Source organism: Euprymna scolopes, chromosome 14 (assembly GCF_053919585.1).
Source record: "Euprymna scolopes isolate OS-2025 chromosome 14, ASM5391958v1, whole genome shotgun sequence".
Lineage (NCBI taxonomy): Eukaryota > Metazoa > Mollusca > Cephalopoda > Sepiida > Sepiolidae > Euprymna > Euprymna scolopes.
Window position 1 is genome coordinate 47,315,849 of NC_136495.1, and position 18,053 is coordinate 47,333,901.

The window sequence follows — 18,053 nt, forward strand, 5'->3', positions numbered from 1 at the left end:
GAATCCAATAGGCCCTGTACTATCGACCAAGCTTCAACCTCTGTCACATCACTGCAGTGTTGTATCTCTTTGCTTGTTTTACAAGTATTTTAATAGAATGTTCTCTGGTAAACGCATATCACTTATACCTCTTTGACGTACATACTCCCAACTAACCCAACAAGCAACAAAATCCCACCTCTTCACTGTTGAGGTCCTTAGATGCTGGAAAGCCGTCCACTCTAACAGTTTCTTCACTTGTACTGCTAGACTTTGGAGTACCATCCCTATTTCCTGTTTCCTGCTTCCCTAACTGTACTAGCCTATAAAAGTTTAATTGTAATATGAACAGACATCTTGCTGCTCAACTCTATACAGTCCTGTTAGACACGATCCCAAATAGTAGCCCTTATGTCCTTGTTTGAGGTGAAAAAGAGTTTAAAAAAAAAAAAAGAAAAAAAGAAAAGCTTCCGTCATTGGTTTGTATAGTTATTTGTTTATAAACCATCTTTATCAAGGATAAATGTGAGTTTGTGAAATGAGAATAAAAACATGTTAACATACTTTAATAATAAGATAACAACTTTTGCATTTTATTTTTTTTTTAATGGCATCTGTGTGTGTGTGTGTGTGTGTGTGTGTGTGCGCGCGCGTGCGTGTGCATATTAAGTGTTTGTGTGCCAGCAACCAGAAATGTTTGAACTTTATTGATGATGCCATAGCAAAAAGTATAAAACTTAATCTTTATGAATAAAAGTTTAAGAATTTTTTTATTAAATTTCCAAATTACAGAAATCAAAACCTTTCGCCTTGCATTCCCGTTGTACTTGGGCATACAAAACGAGACAAAATCGTCCAAACTGCGAGTAAATTCCTGGTTTCTTTGGTAAGTTTTCAAACAAATGATATGCTATAATGTTTTTATCTGTTTTGTTTGATATCGGCTCTTTTCATTTAATTTTGAATCTAGTCATTTTGGCAAAAAGCTGTTAACATATTGAGTTTGCTTCAACTCTATGCTACAGACAGATTTTTCCATAAACAAAAATGGCTTTTAGAAGCAGATATTAATGTATGTTTACAAAAAGCATAGTTTGAGGTTACAAATAAATATGTAGATTTGTAATTTTATTCGTTAGCGTTGATAGTGGATTTTTTTTTTTTGTGTGATTTGTGTGATGTCTTTCGGCGATCAGAGCCCTCCAAGGTCACTGCGGCAAGCGGCCTCCAGTTGGGACGGTATAGGCGTCGTCGAATCAATAGACCGCTGCACCGTTTCGCTGTCCCTCTTTACACAGACAAGCATGTGGCGTAAGCTATTGGATTCACTGCGTCTCATAGCGGTATAACCGGGGATCTGAGGTTCGTCTGGTACAGACTTCAGCCAGGTATCCAGCGCCGACTTGAACGATTCTGTTTTGCAGTTCGTGATCTCTCTGATGTTACGTGGCAGGCAATTGAAGAGCGTAGGACCCCGGGAATTTAAACTCGATTCCCTGAGCCGTCGAATCCAGTTGTCCCTGGCACTGGTTAGGGGTGGTACCACACACCTTCTGCCACGTTTTGAGATATGGTGCTGTATACCAGCGTTGGGCACCTGGTTTTAATGTAAGGTAGAAATTGCTTACATGTTAGAATTAGGTGGTCTGTGTTCATATTCAGTATTAATTATAGAGACTTTTAGAGACTTTATTTAGTATTATGAAGATGCTTAGTCAACTTTTTTTTCATGACACTCCATACATAGTAGTCCAAAAGATTGAGACCTGGAGAGCTATGTCAAATGATTATGACAATATAAAGATTTGTTCAGGCGTCTACAAATTCAACTGACTAAATACTTAACATCTTCCTTACATTAAAGACCAATCTTGTGTCTAATGTGTCTTTATTTAAGTAAATAGGGACTCTTGGTAACAGATAGTAATGTCTTCTTTTTTTTTGATGAAAAAACATTTTTAATAATGATTTTTGTGTGAGGTATGAAACACCCACATGATAGGATCAGGTACTCCTTGTTCATCATTACTGTATGGAAATTTTTAAGGATTATTCAGTTTTATTAGAATGCTTATTAACATTTTTCTCAATTATGCTCAATACATTGAAGTTCAAATATTGAAATTTTGGGAGATAGGAGGTCTAATATTAAGGTTTATGTGATTGTGAATATATGTCATCCGTTTTTATGTTTATTAAGAGTTGTGTGATGTTTTTTTTTACATTTTCTGCAGTGCTTGCGTATTGTAATTGAATATTAAAATAAATGCATTTTAAGTAAAAATACTATACATAATTTTTTTTTTACAAGAAAGTCACCATTTATCAAGGCCTGAAAACTACTTGAGGATAATTATTGTTATGTCGAAATTAGTAATAATTCCAAAAATTATGAAATATGATTAAAGTAGAAAATCTGCTAAAACTTTATTTTGCAAAAAAAAAACATTGTTATTATTATTGTTGTTATTATTATTATTGTTATTATTATTGTTGTTATTATTATTATTGTTATTATTATTGTTGTTATTATTATTGTTGTTATTATTATTATTGTTATTATTATTGTTGTTATTATTATTATTGTTATTATTATTGTTATTATATTGTTATTCTCAATCAGTCATTTCCTAGTTTGAAATGATAGAAGTTAACTGAAAACAAGGGAAATAAGTCAGTTTGTCATACACATTTGGCTGCAGCATAGGCAAATGAAAATGATAAAACTGCATTATAAAGAAGAACTTTATTTAAGTTATATACTTAATATCTACAATTTCTAGATTTCATATCTACTGTAAATATGTCCATATTGCAATTTATATCTGATTGTTCATACTGAATTTTCTATAGCTTATACTTTACTTTCGATTATATTTGTACTGAAGTCTACTTTTATTTAAAGAAGAACTTTATTTAAATAATCTGAAACTTTCTTGGGAGAACAGAAATTCCCTTCTGAACCAAAGTATTGTAAGTTTGCAACAATAGATTCCACATACAAATTCATTACATCTAGCTTATTAGTCACTATCTTATGTAACTTTCAACCACCATTTTAGACACATTAATTCGTTATTTAATGCTACATTACATCCTAGGAGTGACACCATCACAATTGCAACATCGTTAGAGGAAGGAGTTCCTATTTTTCCCCTTTAAAGATTTAGTCCTCCCACCACCACCAGTCAACATCGGAAGGAGGTCTACACTTTCAACTTATTTTAAGCTTACACTGCAATTAATTGACTCACACAAACACAGATATAGCATTAACTTTCCTGTGTTAGAATAAAAAAAATAATAAAATCTCCCTGGGGAAATTCCGCTTCCTATGATTGGTTGACCGCTAATTCTATTATTCTGGAATCACCTAATCAACGACTTCTTCAAAACCATACAGTATAGCGTCAGTTTAATTAAAAACTTTTAATGGTTTCATTTCTTTATTTATATTCCCAACTTTTTCCCCCTCTTTTTTAGCGTTGCTTACCTACATAAACTTTATTAACTTTGTTTCTTTCTTGCCATTGGCAACTGTTTGTTTTTTCTTTTCTATTCCTGTTTGGATGTCGATTGCATTCACAAACTTTACTGGTTATATTTCTCCCTTTTATATTGGCAACTGTTTTCTTCTGGGTTTTTTTTTCTTACTAGGAACCTTTACTGGTTATCTTTGTTTATTTATATTTCCCAGTTTTTTTGTCTTGTTTGTTTTAGCGTAGATTACCTACTTAAACTCCATTGACTATATTTTTTTCCTGTTTATTTTTTTCTTTTCCTTTTCTGTTTTGACATCCATTACGTTCACAATCTTTACTGGTTATATTTCTCCCTTTTTATTGGCAGCTGTTTTCTTCTATGTTTTTTTTTTATAAAGGAACACTACAAAACCTTACATTATCTATTATATTCATAAACTTTACTGGTTTCTTTTCAGTGGCAACTGTTTTCTTCTTTTTCCTTCTGTTTTTTTCTGTGTTTTTTTTCTCTTTTTTTTAACAATGACATATACCTTTTTGTTTTTGTATGTTGTTCTTTTACTTCATACCACGGCATCACTTCATCATTACCACCAAATCCTAATCTTCTATTTTACCTGTTTTTCTCCTATAAATTCATACTTTTCCTCTTTGTACATTCATTACATTCTTTTCAAACTTAGGCATTTTCTGAAGCGCAATGAAATAATTATGTGATTATTTAGAAACCCATTACAATAGTGATGAAGGTTTATTGTTTTGCAACTATTGCATACTTTCACCTAATAAATTAATAACAGATTTTGTAAAAAAAAAAAAAAAAAAAAACTCACTGCTTTTTCCTTGCTCGGATGAAACAGTCTCAAAATGTAAATACATGCACTGGTTTAAGAATGTAAATATGCACAAAATACTGATACACCACTACCACCCACTGACTTATCGTGTTGACACTTTCTTTTTAGAACTGATTAAACACTTGCAAATAAGTCAGAACACAATAAATATTATGCAGCTAGGTTGCAATGTAAATTTGATTGTCTACAGAAACACTTACTGTGGAGTTACTAGAGCTACTTTTATAAAAAAAAAAAAAAATAGATTGCAGCATACCAAGAAGAAAAACACTGGCTGACTTGAAAGATTCTGTCATTCGTAGAACGCAGTTATCTACCTTTGTTTTCACCCAATCTAAAGAGTTATTCAATACTTTCTTTATAATCAACCAGTATCTGCAGGTTATCGCTCCAAACCAACAATAATCGCCAGTAACCAACACTGCTGACAATCACACAGAGTGGTTTCCCTTAGTTGACACTGGAAAAAATGCCCGACATTGGAAGCCAGATTATTACATTTGGGTCACAGCCACCATTGTCCATTAATTTCCAGTGACGGCAGTGGCCTCCTACAACAATCATAGTTTCACTAATTTTCGAGGGGGGGGAGGGCTGTAACAATTCTGTTCTGGATCTGTCATGCTTTTATGCCAGTTAACAGGGCCTGCTAGTATATATATATATATATATATATATATATATATATATATATATATATATATATATATATATATATATATATTGTGTACAAATCAGTTTCAAAAGGAAAAAACAAACTGATTTTTAACTCACAATTATGAACCGTTTTACTCAATATTAATATAGTGCTTGGATACCTGTACCTATTGAGCTTATATATTCACAGTACAATGGGCACTATTTTCTTTTAAAAGTATTAATACATTTACTAATACATTAAAATAAACTCTGCGTTTTAGACTCCAGGTCTAATTCTCTCTAAAAAAATACAAAAAATATATATTCTCAAAACCTTTGGCCTTGATGTAGGGGAGACATTGCTATGGTTTCAAATGATCTGAAATAACAGCAACAGGAGACTTAATACCAAATATTTCTCATATATTATATCTCCCCTCTTTTGGAAATAGTGTACGATTATGAATATCTCCAGTATCAAATAATCTTTATACACTGTGAAATTTACTTTATGTATGAAAACCAAAGAGGGGAAATATAACATATGATAAATATTTGAAATCAAGTCTCTCCTTGCAGTTATTTCAGATCATTTGAAACATAGGAGCAAGTTTTAGTCTCCCCTTCGTCAGGGTCAGAAGTTTTAGGGAAATATCAGATATTTTGTAATTCATATGCAAATCAAGGAAAACAAATGACTATGATTGAAACATTTTATGGCTGTAAAAATGTGCCAAAAATAGGCTCTGGATGATAGATGATACCCTTAAGGTGTGACCTTAAGGGCAAATGTCACATGGCTCACTGCGCAATTCAGATAATTAGCTTTCCAATGAGCCTTCATTTGTTAAATTCTGATTAATAGTCACTGAGATTTGGAACTTGCCCAAAAACGTAGTATATCTATATATGAATGTATCTATACTTGTAGCCAAATTAAATATTGAAATGCTCATAACTTTGGTTCTATGGGACGAAACTACATGAAAATTTGCAGGTTTTTTGAAGATTATAATACTATTCTATGGTAAAAATTTTATGACAATTAGTAAAAAAGAACCTATATTTTCAAACCAATAAAATATGCCCAAATTTGCCTACATTTGTATATAGTGTCCTACAGGCCAGCTTCAGTTTTGCTGCTTCAGTTGTCACTCCTGTGGCCTTGCCAGGCCACTAAATATATATATATATATAGATAGATAGATAGATATGTGCACACACATGCAACATCCTGCTAAAAGACTACCTACACCATAGCCAAATCTTTTAAGTGGGAGGTCCGATCGATCACAAATATCTTAGGAGGAATGCATGAAAACTTGATCTCCTCAAGACTTAATGATCAGTTTTTTTTTAAATTTTATTTTCTAGAAATCATTCAATTCCTAAGCATTGCAAACATGTTGTCTTTTGTACGAAAATCTTAATTTCTTCACATTTTAATCAATTTCTGTCGTTTTGCATTTTTCCTTTGACATATGTGTTCTAAAGAAAAAAAAGATCATGTTTTCTTTCTTTCTTTTTTTCTTTCTTCCATTTTTTTTTGTCTAAATGCCTACAATTAAATTCTGTCACTGCCAAAACAGAAAAAATCTTTGCTAGATTGAAAATAGAAAATTATTCTGACTCCAAGTCACAGCATATATGTTCTGCACTATTGACATAATCTTAACTTGTTTAAACCATCTAACCATACCTTAACGACATCTTTTGAATCTTAATATACATTAATACTGTATTTTAACTTTACTTTGAACCATTTCTTCTAATTCAAATTAAGACAAAAAAAAACGGGCCACTACTTATGTTTATACAAAAATACATTTCCGAATTTTAATGAAAGGAGGATTTATCTTTAAATGTTAGAAACCAGAAGAACTTTATTTAAGTAATATACTTAATATCTACAATATCTGTATGTTTGTATCTACTGTAAATGTGTCCATATTGCTATTTATATCTAACCAGCAGGACCCGTTAACCGGCGTTGCCCGATGATAGCAAGCATCCCACCCCCGCGTAAAAATTTCAAATATGGCTGTTATTTTTGTTGTTGGCCAAATATTAAATTACTAAGGTCTGTACTGCCAAAATAGCCTAATCAGTTGTGTCATTTTTTAATAAGTCTAATAATAATATGTACCTCCAATGTTTTGATGGCAGTATTGATGTCAATAACTCTTGTTTGTTGGCAGATCCAGATGTTTGTCTTTCTGTCTTATAGAGTGATACCTAACATTATGCTATCCGTCCTCCTTTGTGCTACTTTCAAGATTTCACATTGGCGAGTTGTCAGGGCCCATGCTTCACTACCATAGATCATCACAGGTAGTACTTATTCATCGAAGATCTTCCCTTTGATTGACATATTTGCTTTTTGGCTTCTCACGATATTCTCCACTTTCCCAAAAGCTGCTCATCCCAATGTTACCCTTCTCTTTATCTCAGAGAGAAGATCTCTGTCTTTCTTAATTTTCTTTCCCAAGCAGATACAGCTTTCAACTTCCTCAATGATCTTTCCACCAACAATTATTGGCGACTTGGCAGCATGCTTGTTTAACATCACCTTAGTCTTCCCAAGATGCATGTTGAGGCCAACCGGTTTGCTCTTAGAGTGGATGTCGTTTAGAATGTCATTTAATTCCTGAGGAGAGTGTGCCATCAGTACTATGTCATCAGTGAAAATAAGATGTGACAGGTGTTCGCCATTGATGTTTGCTCCCCTACCCTCCCACTTAATCTGAATGATTATCGCATCCTGGAGACAGGCTGTGAAGAGTTTTGGCAAGATGTTGTTTCCTTGTCTTGTTCCCCTCTCCAACTTGATTCAGTTGCTGTCATGATGTAGCTTTAAAGTAGAGGTAGCCCACTATACAGATCTTTAAGTAAGGTGATGTAGGTAGAGTCAACTCCTTGGTTCTCAAGGGCAGTGAACAGTAGATCAAATTCTATAGAGTCAAAAGCCTTTTCATAATCCACAAAGGCAAAGCACAGTTGGATCTTGTATTCATTGGCTTTCTCTTGCAGTTGACTGACAGCCTGGATATGGTCGATGGTTGAGTAACCTGTATATGGCTTAGCAAGACTTGAGAGAATACCTTGTATGTCACTAGCAGAAGGCCGATTAGCCAATAGTTCTTAATATCTGCAGTGTCTCCTTTCTTATGAATGATGACCACTGATGCATTCTTCCATTTATCTGGAACTTTTCCACTGGAGAGGCACTTATTAAACAGTCTTGTAAACATCTCAACAATGGGTTCACCACCACTCTGTAGCACTTCTGCAGTAACACCATCCTCTCCTGCAGCCTTGCTTGACTTCAGTCGCTTAATAGCTGCTCTCACTTTCGATGGGAGGATGGGTGGAGGATGTTCCTCAGATTTATATATATATATATATATATATATATATATATATATATATATATATATATATATATATATGGAACTTTTCCACTGGAGAGGCACTTATTAAACAGTCTTGTAAACATCTCAACAATGGGTTCACTACCGCTCTGTAGCACTTCTGCAGTAACACCATCCTCTCCTGCAGCCTTGCTTGACTTCAGTCGCTTAATAGCTGCTCTCACTTTCGATGGGAGGATGGGTGGAGGATGTTCCTCAGATTTATATATATATATATAAGTGTGTGTATGTGTGTGCGTGTGTATTGAAGAAAAAGAAGAACTCAAAGGAAATAACTTGGTATAATTGCACATGATAACTTCCTTTTAATTTGTTTCTGCAAGTAAGGAAAACCGTCTCCATTCTAGCAGTTTTATTAGCCAGATTAATTATTTTCAGAAAAAAATCAGCAGTGAAATAAAATTACAATAGAAAATGAAAAATAGGTAATTTTGAATCAAATAACGATATTTCAGATTGACAAGTGTGTCTGATTTTTTAAATCTGACAAGATAACTTTATATGTTAAAAGAAGAGTATCCCTATATCGTGTACTAAACTATTTATTTTTATTATTCTTGTTAAAGACTTTATATTTTGATTCCGTCTTTATTGATCACTTAAACTATTTACATTTGTTTCTTTGTTACACAGGGTTATTACAATACGAGTCCTTTGTGGCAACATGGAAAAAATCAAACAGAAAATAAGGTACTGCAAACTTGTCAAATTTCCACAGATATTTCTATTTATAGAATATTAGCGGGTAAGGACGCCTATGTCTACCCCCATACCTGAACACCATATCAATATTTTTATCCTCATTTTTTTTTATTTCAATAAGTTAACACATGCATTGCATAGTTGAGAATGATACGAGGGTTGTGTAACGTGAGTCTTAAAAACAGGCTTAGATCTGATGACCTCAGAGGAAGATTAAATCCAGACAATATAGGGAGATGTGTGCAGAACCAGAGACTTTAGTGGTATGAGCAGTGGTTGAAAGAATGGATGATAATTCTTTGGGTTAGTAGATTCAGAACATTTAAGGGAGCAGGTTCACTTCACAGGGGAAGGACAAGGAAAACATGGAAGGAAGTGATAAAAGTATACTTTAAAGAAAGAGAAATAAGACCTGGGCGGAGATAGGTTATCACCTTGATAGCTTTTGCTTCTAAGACTTGAATGTGTTATCAACGATATCGAATATCACACTAATCTTTGGGACAACCACTTAGGAGGTGTTGCAAAGATCCTTTCTTTGCACATAGTTTACAATTAGGGTTCTTGTTCAGTTTAGCATGACGTTATACATCGACTGAATGAGAGAATGAACCTTGCTGAAATCTGATCACTACCACTGATCCAAACTCTCTGTTAATCAAGACCGAGCAGTAATGATCTTCTTCTGTAGCCAAGTGTACTTAATTTTTGGATGAGATGGTATTTTTATTTTCTTTTGGCCTTATTAACTTGAGAATTATGGAATTAACAAGCCAACATAATGAAAAAAAGAACAAATAAGCAATTTTTGATTTACACACACACACACATATATATTTGTATATTTTGGCAACAAGTTATATATATACACACACACACACACACACACACATATATATATATATATATATATATATATATATATATATATATATATAAGATGAGAATAAAAGAACAACAATATAAAAATATATACTAATGCATATATATATATATATTCAGGAAAAATTTAAGAAATAATTTCAAGTTACATATTGTATATTACTGTAAGCTTAAAATCCATAAATATTAGTATCAATATTCATAAGGCAATCCCAACAAGATGAAAAAACTCAACATACGAGATAGAGCAATAGTATAAGTAATAATTTGGAATTACATTCTGTACATTAAAAATTTACAACAAATTTATTATTTGACAAGGAATACAAAAATTTAAAAACATTTTTTTTTTTAATTTCCATATTCCATGGAGTTTCGATGAATATGAGAAAAACACTTTAATGAATACAGAAAAAAATTTAAATCTTTGTATTCCTTATATATTATTATTTTTTTTTTATTATTGGAATTCTTTCGAGATGAGTAATTTGTGTATTTATTTATTATTTACAAACTGTTATCCTCATCTTCATAGTTGTTATTACTGGGGATATAATTACGAGACTTAGCATTCCTATCCTGTTGCGGTTAATCACTTGAAGAATGTCAGAGGATGAGTTGGCTGAAATGTGGTGAAACAACAACAATGAAGATGAGGATAGTCTGCAAACTAATAAATAAATACTTTATATTCCTTGTCAAATAATAAATTTGTAAATTTTTTAATTTACAGAATCTAATTCCAAATTAGATTCTGTAAATTGTGCTCGAGGGATGGTGGGGATCTTCTTCGAGGCCCTACCGACATTCTTTATAGATGGAGGGAGTATTTTGATGACCTCCTGAACAAGCCTTCTTATATTGATCAGGAGTTTGTTAGGTCGATTCCTAGCAATCCGGTCAAGGATATCTTGGCAGAGGTTCCCTCTCTCCAGGAGGTCGAAGCAGCTGTCCATAAGCTGACCTGAATCGGTTGCATGCAGAGATCTTTAAATGTTCTGGGCACAAGATGATGCAACGCTTGGCAGACTTGTTGCAGACTGCTTGGCGTGATAAGTGTGTTCCACAGGATTGGCGGGATGCATTGATGGTGGTGCTATACAAGGGGAAGGATTCCAGAGATGAATGTGGAAACTATCGGGGCATCTCTTTGCTGTCAGTAGTCGGTAAGGTGCTCTGTAGGATCATGCTAGACAGAATGCTGGAGCACATTGCTGACGATGTTTTGCCTGAATCGCAGTGTGGTTTCAGATGTAGTCGAGGGACAGTGGATATGATTTTTACAGCCAGGCAACTGCAGGAGAAATGGTCTGCATCAGGTGTTCATCGATTTAATCAAGGCTTTTGATACAGTAAATAGGGATACTTTATGGGAGATTCTGAAAAAGCTTGGCTGTCTTGACAAGTTTGTAACCATCTTAAAGCTCTTCCATGATGGTATGAAGGCTGTGATCAACGTTAGGGGAAAACTGGCTGATCCTATTTCAGTAGAAAATGGTGTTAAGCAGGGAGACATTCCAGCACCTATACTGTATTTCACTATGGTTTTTCGAATGGCATTCAAAGATTGCTCTGATGGTGTCTATATTCACTACCGAACTACTGGGGGTGGGGGTGGAGGGTTTCAACATTAGGCGCTTCAATGCAAGTACAAAAGTACTCACCAACACGATTCGTGACTTGCTCTATGCAGATGACTGTGATCTGGTGGCTTATATGGGGGCTGATATGCAGCCTTTGCAGTTGCCTACAGCGCATTGGAGCTGACTATCTGAAAAAACTTCAAGTATCAGCCTGCGCCAGGCATGCCATACTATGAACCATAAATTTATGTCTATAGGTTGAAGATAGCAGTTGTCACTAAGTTTTTATACTTGGGTAGCACACTAAGTATGTCTAGTGCCCTGGATGACGAGGTATCATTACGGATCAGCAAAGCAAGTGATGCTTTTGGAAAGTTGGACAAGCATTTGTGGAGCTGTCGTGGAATCTCGCTACCAACAAAGATCAACATTTATGCCGCATACGTTTTCTCTGCTCTTCTCTATGCCTGTGAGACACTGGACAACATACAGGAAGCATTTTAAACGTCTTGAGTGGTTTTACCAGATGTGCGAATCTTAGGTGTGTTCTGGCAAATGTATGTCAGTGATATTGAGGTTCTTGAATGGACCCAATGTCTAAGCATTGAAGCTCTTATAGACTGATATGGAGTGGTCATGTGGTAAGTATGTCAGGCAGTCGACTTCCCAAACAACTCATTCATTGCGACCTTGCCGAAGGAAGGCATCTGGCTCAAAAGCCTAAAATGAGGTTCAAGGATTGTTTGAGGTCCACCTTGAAAAAATGTGAGATGGATGAGAAAACCTGGAAGAGTCTTGCTTTGGATTGTGGAGAGTGGAGAAGGGTCTTGCAGAGAGGTGTGGGCAAGTTTGAGGCTGATTAAACCCAGTATGAACGACTGAAGCATGATATTTGGAAATGGAATATGCAGGAAGCAGTTGATGAGCTGGGGTGCCAAATTGGTTTGGAGTGATGTCTGAGCAGAGCTGGACTGATAAGCCACTAAACTGCTCATCAGTGCAATGGGCCACAAAACAGTCTTGTATTGCTAGATTTAACTTGTGTAAACTGGGGGTGAATGTGCAAAACAGCAGGTGGTTTGAAACAGCATTTGAATGTTCACAGAAGTGACCATCAAGCACATGCTGCTAGTGGTGCTCATGTCTGCAGCATGTGTGCCAAAGAATGCCAGGATTTGGCAGGGCTTAAAAGCTACCTTCGTGCGGCTCATCACTGATCTGTCTTCATGTTTCAATTTTTTTAATGCTATATCAAGTAATGGCAATATCCGAGAATGAATTTGCTGCCATTGCTGCTATCATATATGTGTGTGTGTGTATATATGTGTATATATATATGTGTGTGTGTGTGTGTGTGTGTGTGTGTGTGTGTGTGTGTGTGTGTGTGTGTATATATATTTTATTCAAATATAAGGTGTTATAAGAAGTATTTGATGATGAACAATGGTGTTTCTGTATGATTAATGTAAGCACATTATTAATGTATATGTTTTACAAATGTACAGAAATTTATTTCATAATTGTTATCTTTCAGATTCCTAATAAACTACCAAATATAAAAGAAAGGAAAAATTATCAGGAAAGTATTTTTTCTAACATATATAATACACCGATACATGAGAATTAGTCACACAATTTTAGTAATCAAACATATAAAGTTATCTTGTGAGATTTTAAAGGTTTGACCTAAATAGAATTAAAGTTGATGAATCAAACTTTGATTCTGACTAGCCAACTTTCATTTGTTTTTATTGTACTATGTTATTGGCAATGGGATCACATAATTTTCTAAATCTTCACCTTAAAAGAAAAATCAGTTAAGATGGATAACTGTTATTCTATTAGTAAGAGTTACTGTTCCTTACTTTTTTTTTATTTCAAGATCTACTAACAGTGATTTTCTTATTCTTTTTTTTACAGACAAAAGCAAAATTTAATTTGTGATTTAGAAATTGACTAGCGGGGGTACCCGGCGTTGCCCGGGTGTTTGGAGGTGTGTGTTTGGTGGTGGGGGAGGGGGGTAGATTAAAACAACCCTGTTAAAAAAAAAAACGTTGGCCAGTTGTTAGAAAAAAAATAGTTTCAGTATAAAGGTAGGCTTGAACCCGAACGTTTGACGTGGAGGTGGAAAGGAAATGGAAAAAAAAACCCTGCGACCTAACCATCTCGACCACGTGAACAGATGAATTGATAAGTGTGTTAAGTTGACGTTTATAAACCAAAATTAGCAGGTGCGACAACGTCAAGTTGCGGAAACCATTTTCTATTTTCCCCGCTATGCAGCGATCAAACATTAAAAAAAAACACAAAAAAAAAACTAACGTAAGGCAAACGAACGATGAAAACAGAAAAACGAACATGTGAAAAATGGCTTAAATAAGATAAGCCTGTTTCGATATTAAAATTTAAAAAATCGATGGGTACCCGGGTGTTTTTGGGTGTCGCTAACAATAAGTGAAGTAAAAAAAAAAAAAAAGCAGAAAAACGAACGTTACATGAAAAATGGCTTAAATAACACTGGTTCAATATTTAAATTTAAAAAATTGAAAAAAAACCAAACCATCTCACACCATGATTCGAACCCAAAACGTTTAGATAATAAACCAAGGCCTTAAGCAATTTAGCTAACACGACGTACATGAAATTTGTTCGGTTTTTCAACTATTTAAAGTAAATCAGGTCGACGTCATCTGACGCATGCGTAGAATCAGTCATTGTCACAAGAGGACCGTTTTTGTTAACCCCCCCCCCCCCCTGTCGAAAATTGTCGATTTCGGGGTGAAAAAGTTAACATTTTTGGCCAATTTATCAATATTTTTAGAGCAAAGGATGGAGCTTCGATGTGATACCGAGTTTGTGAATTTTCATCGTGTCTGTCAAAAGTTTTTAGCAGACATCCAAACATACACACATACATACATACATACATTTTCGCTTTTATATATATAGATGTATTATTGATTCCATTTTCTTACTTGTGTCCTACTTCAATTTTATTAAATCGAAACCAGGTTCATTTTTAACTTAGATACTTAACATAACCAAACGATGTGGTCATAGAAAATAAACATTAAGTCTTATAAACATAAAAAAGACATCTCTAATATAAATCTCACCTGTCTGTTTAAATGTATGTATGTATGTATGTATGTATGTATGACTAAAACTTTTGACAGAGGCGACGGATTTTCATGAGATCAGTATCATTTTGAAGCTCCACCCTTCGGATGACAAATATCGAAAAATTAGCCACCCTTAACTGGGCACTTTTCTACAGGGAGGGGTCTCTTTTTTGCCAATATTTTTGAAAGTCATCCCCTCTTTTCGATTGTCTAGCCTTAATTTAAACCTATGTCACTTTTGATTTGGCAATGGGTGCAACAGCAAAGAAGTCACATTTTTTTTTTCATGTTCTTTTCCTCCTTCGCGGTACGAGTTCAAGCCTTCCTGCTTACTACTACTTTTTGTTTTGTTCAACACAAACCTCCAAACACCCGGGCAATGCTGAGCACCCAGGCTAGTTCAAAAATAAAAGGGGTTTTATTTTATTTTTTTTTCTTCATCATTAATTCGCTGACCTTGTTTTGTTTTTATCTTACAGGATTTTATCTATGATGACATCGGTTCAGTGTGTAAAGAAGAAATCGATTTTGACTATGGGAAAAAGTAAGTAGGAAAATGATTTATGTCATTAAATAATTAAATAATGATAAAAAGTAAATTTCAAAGTCAGACCCAAATAGTAATCTGTTAAACATTTATTTTTTAATCCCATTAATCTTTTTTTATTATTAGTCCCTCCACCACCACTATGTTATTGGAACAAATACATTTGTCTGCAATTTAAAACTGTTAATGTTATGCATATTTTTTTTTACTTTTGTTGTCAGTTTTATGTTTATGAAAACAGTGACTATATTTCCATCGTTTTTTGTAGATTAATTGATTATTGATAATTTTGAACTTTCATATTTGTAGAAGAGACAGATGGACAAATAAGGAAATTTCAGACTTTTTTAATGTCAGTAGAAATCTGGTAGAAAAGTCTAGGAATTAATTGAAAGATTCTGGATTCGACTACAGAAAAACATAACGGGTGATCTGATGCCATCAGAATGTTAGAGTTCATCACTGAATTTCAAGAGAGCTTGACAATGAATCCAACAAGCTAGTATATGCCATTTCAAGGGATAAAGGCATAGATGAAAAACTTATTAGACTGCCATTGTATAAGGGAATTTACTACATTTCATACAAGATGAAGAAAGGAGAATTTTTAGTCAAAAGCAATGCAAGAAAAAGTCACTGAAGAATGCAAAGACGATGATCAACAAGTTGAAACACCCACTGAAGCCAGACATGATGTGCTTCGCGCCAATGAGAAAAATTGCAAAGACTAAAAGATTAAACTCCAGAATAACCATGATGCTAATCCTAACCCTAACTCTAACCCAAGAACAACAGGTGGCTTATTGTTTTAACTGAAAAATGTATTCAGAGTAATGCTGACAAGTTTCCAGTAATAATCATTGTCATCCGTGTCATTGTTTCACCCTACTCTTTCTTTATGAGTCTCAGGCTGAACATCAGTCAACGTTTTGAGAGAAAGATGGAGGAAACCCTGGATCATCCAGGTAACTGAAGGTATACCATATGTGTAGCAGTAAGGCTCAGCACCCTCTCAGGCCATATATGTCTGCATAAGATTGATAAAATAAAATTTGAACAAACCACAAAATATAAGAGACAAAAAAAAACATTATTTATTTTAATAACAGAAGCTGCATCAGAGTGAAATAGAAATGGCATTGTTGATACATTTTAATATGAAATGAATTATGAGGAGGAGAGAAAAGAAGAAGCAGTGATCCATATGAGGGAGCAAAGGATGAAGAGAAAAAGTTGCATTGGATGAAATATAGGGAGATAGTAGTTCCATAGCAAACACCAAAACTGTTAATTGAACTTTAGAAATTTTAGAAGACTACCACCATCGAAAGGTGGAAGTGGAAGATGAATAGAATGGCATGAAGTAATTGAAAGTAAGTGTGTGGGGACAGTATGACTCGTATCTGTATCATGGAGAGTAGAAAAGGGGAAAACTAACAATTTTTATACTTTTAGGTTAAACTGTGGAAGAGGAACAAAAAGGGAAATGTGTTTAAGGGCTGACTAGATTAATAGTGGCTAACACAATGTTGTTTTATCCAACTTTGAATTAATTTTGTATCAGACAAACAACTTCATAAACGATTAAACACCAAAAAACATTGTCATCATACTTACTACACAAGTTAGCATTTATGCCAATCTATGTTGGGAAAATTATTTAAAATAATAGGAACTCAGCCAAGTCAAATTATTGCACATATTTAAAGCAATCATACACATGCACACATATATACAGATACTCAAATAAAGTACAATTAAATCAACACTTAGCTTTGATCTTCTCTTTTCTTTTCTTTTAAAAGATAGTTGTTTTGAAGTAAGTTATTCATTTTCAAAAAATGTTAGTAATAGCGACACCTTTTTAAAGTACTGACTGAAAGAGGTTTTTTTTCGTCTTTTCTTGTTGAAAGAATTTTTTTTATATATATTGACTTTTTAAAGAAACGTCTGCTTATTTAATACAAGGGCAAAAGACAGTATGTTAATTTCAACCAATAAAAAATGTCCTTTTAATTATTCATAAAATTTAACATAATCAACAAATTGTTATGTTATTTTATTTATTTATTTATATTTTATTTTATTTTACTTTGCAAATTATATTGAAGGAATATATTTATTTCTAACAACGCTTGCAACAAAAATTACATTGGGAAAAATTAATATACAAACACAAGAGATCTACTAAACTTAATGGTGATAAAAAGCTCTACTTACTCATATACTTGATTTCAACTACAACTTTGAAGAGTTTTGATAATCAAAACCATTCATCTTACAACACATACATCACACTATCATCACTGTTGTGTTAAGAAAACAACTATAACCTATGGCTAGGCTTTAATGAACTAAATTACCTCCACACACACACCTATGGAATAGAAACAATAAACAAATGTTAGATGCATTGCAAAACCACCAATATTAAATAAACATGCAATTACATCACAAACTATATCAATAAATAGCAACAGTAATACTATTCATCACCTTGCAACAACATATCCAACACTATCATCATAAAACATCCTTAGGTTTAAACTAATCAGCTGACATAAACAAAAGAATCAGTGTTGCCAATATATGGAAACGGCACTAACCCTATGTGGGTTTAACCAACTTCCTCGAAAGGAGGAAGTTTCATGGGAGTATGAAATTCACAAGCAGTCTTCAGTCGCCTGTATATCCCTGTTAGGGGAGATGACGACGTAAGGTTTTTGCAAATCTTGCAGGGAGATGTCGATGTTCTTCAACATACAGCACCTGGAATTCCCAAATTGGTCACCCATCTGGTACTGACCAGGCTCAGCATTGCTTAACTTT

At 33.9% G+C, this 18,053-nt stretch overlaps 1 protein-coding gene across 1 annotated transcript in view; it reads left to right on the top strand.

Moving 5' to 3' along the window:
* The window catches only part of LOC145292976 (uncharacterized), a 55,156-nt gene that overhangs the window by 12,802 nt on the left and 24,301 nt on the right, over positions 1-18,053 (top strand). The window contains exons 4-7 of the mRNA XM_080139216.1: positions 772-865; positions 9,022-9,078; positions 13,090-13,131; positions 15,154-15,221. Of these exons, the coding sequence (XP_079995342.1) occupies positions 772-865; positions 9,022-9,078; positions 13,090-13,131; positions 15,154-15,221 (261 nt within the window). The remainder of the gene's footprint in view (positions 1-771; positions 866-9,021; positions 9,079-13,089; positions 13,132-15,153; positions 15,222-18,053) is intronic.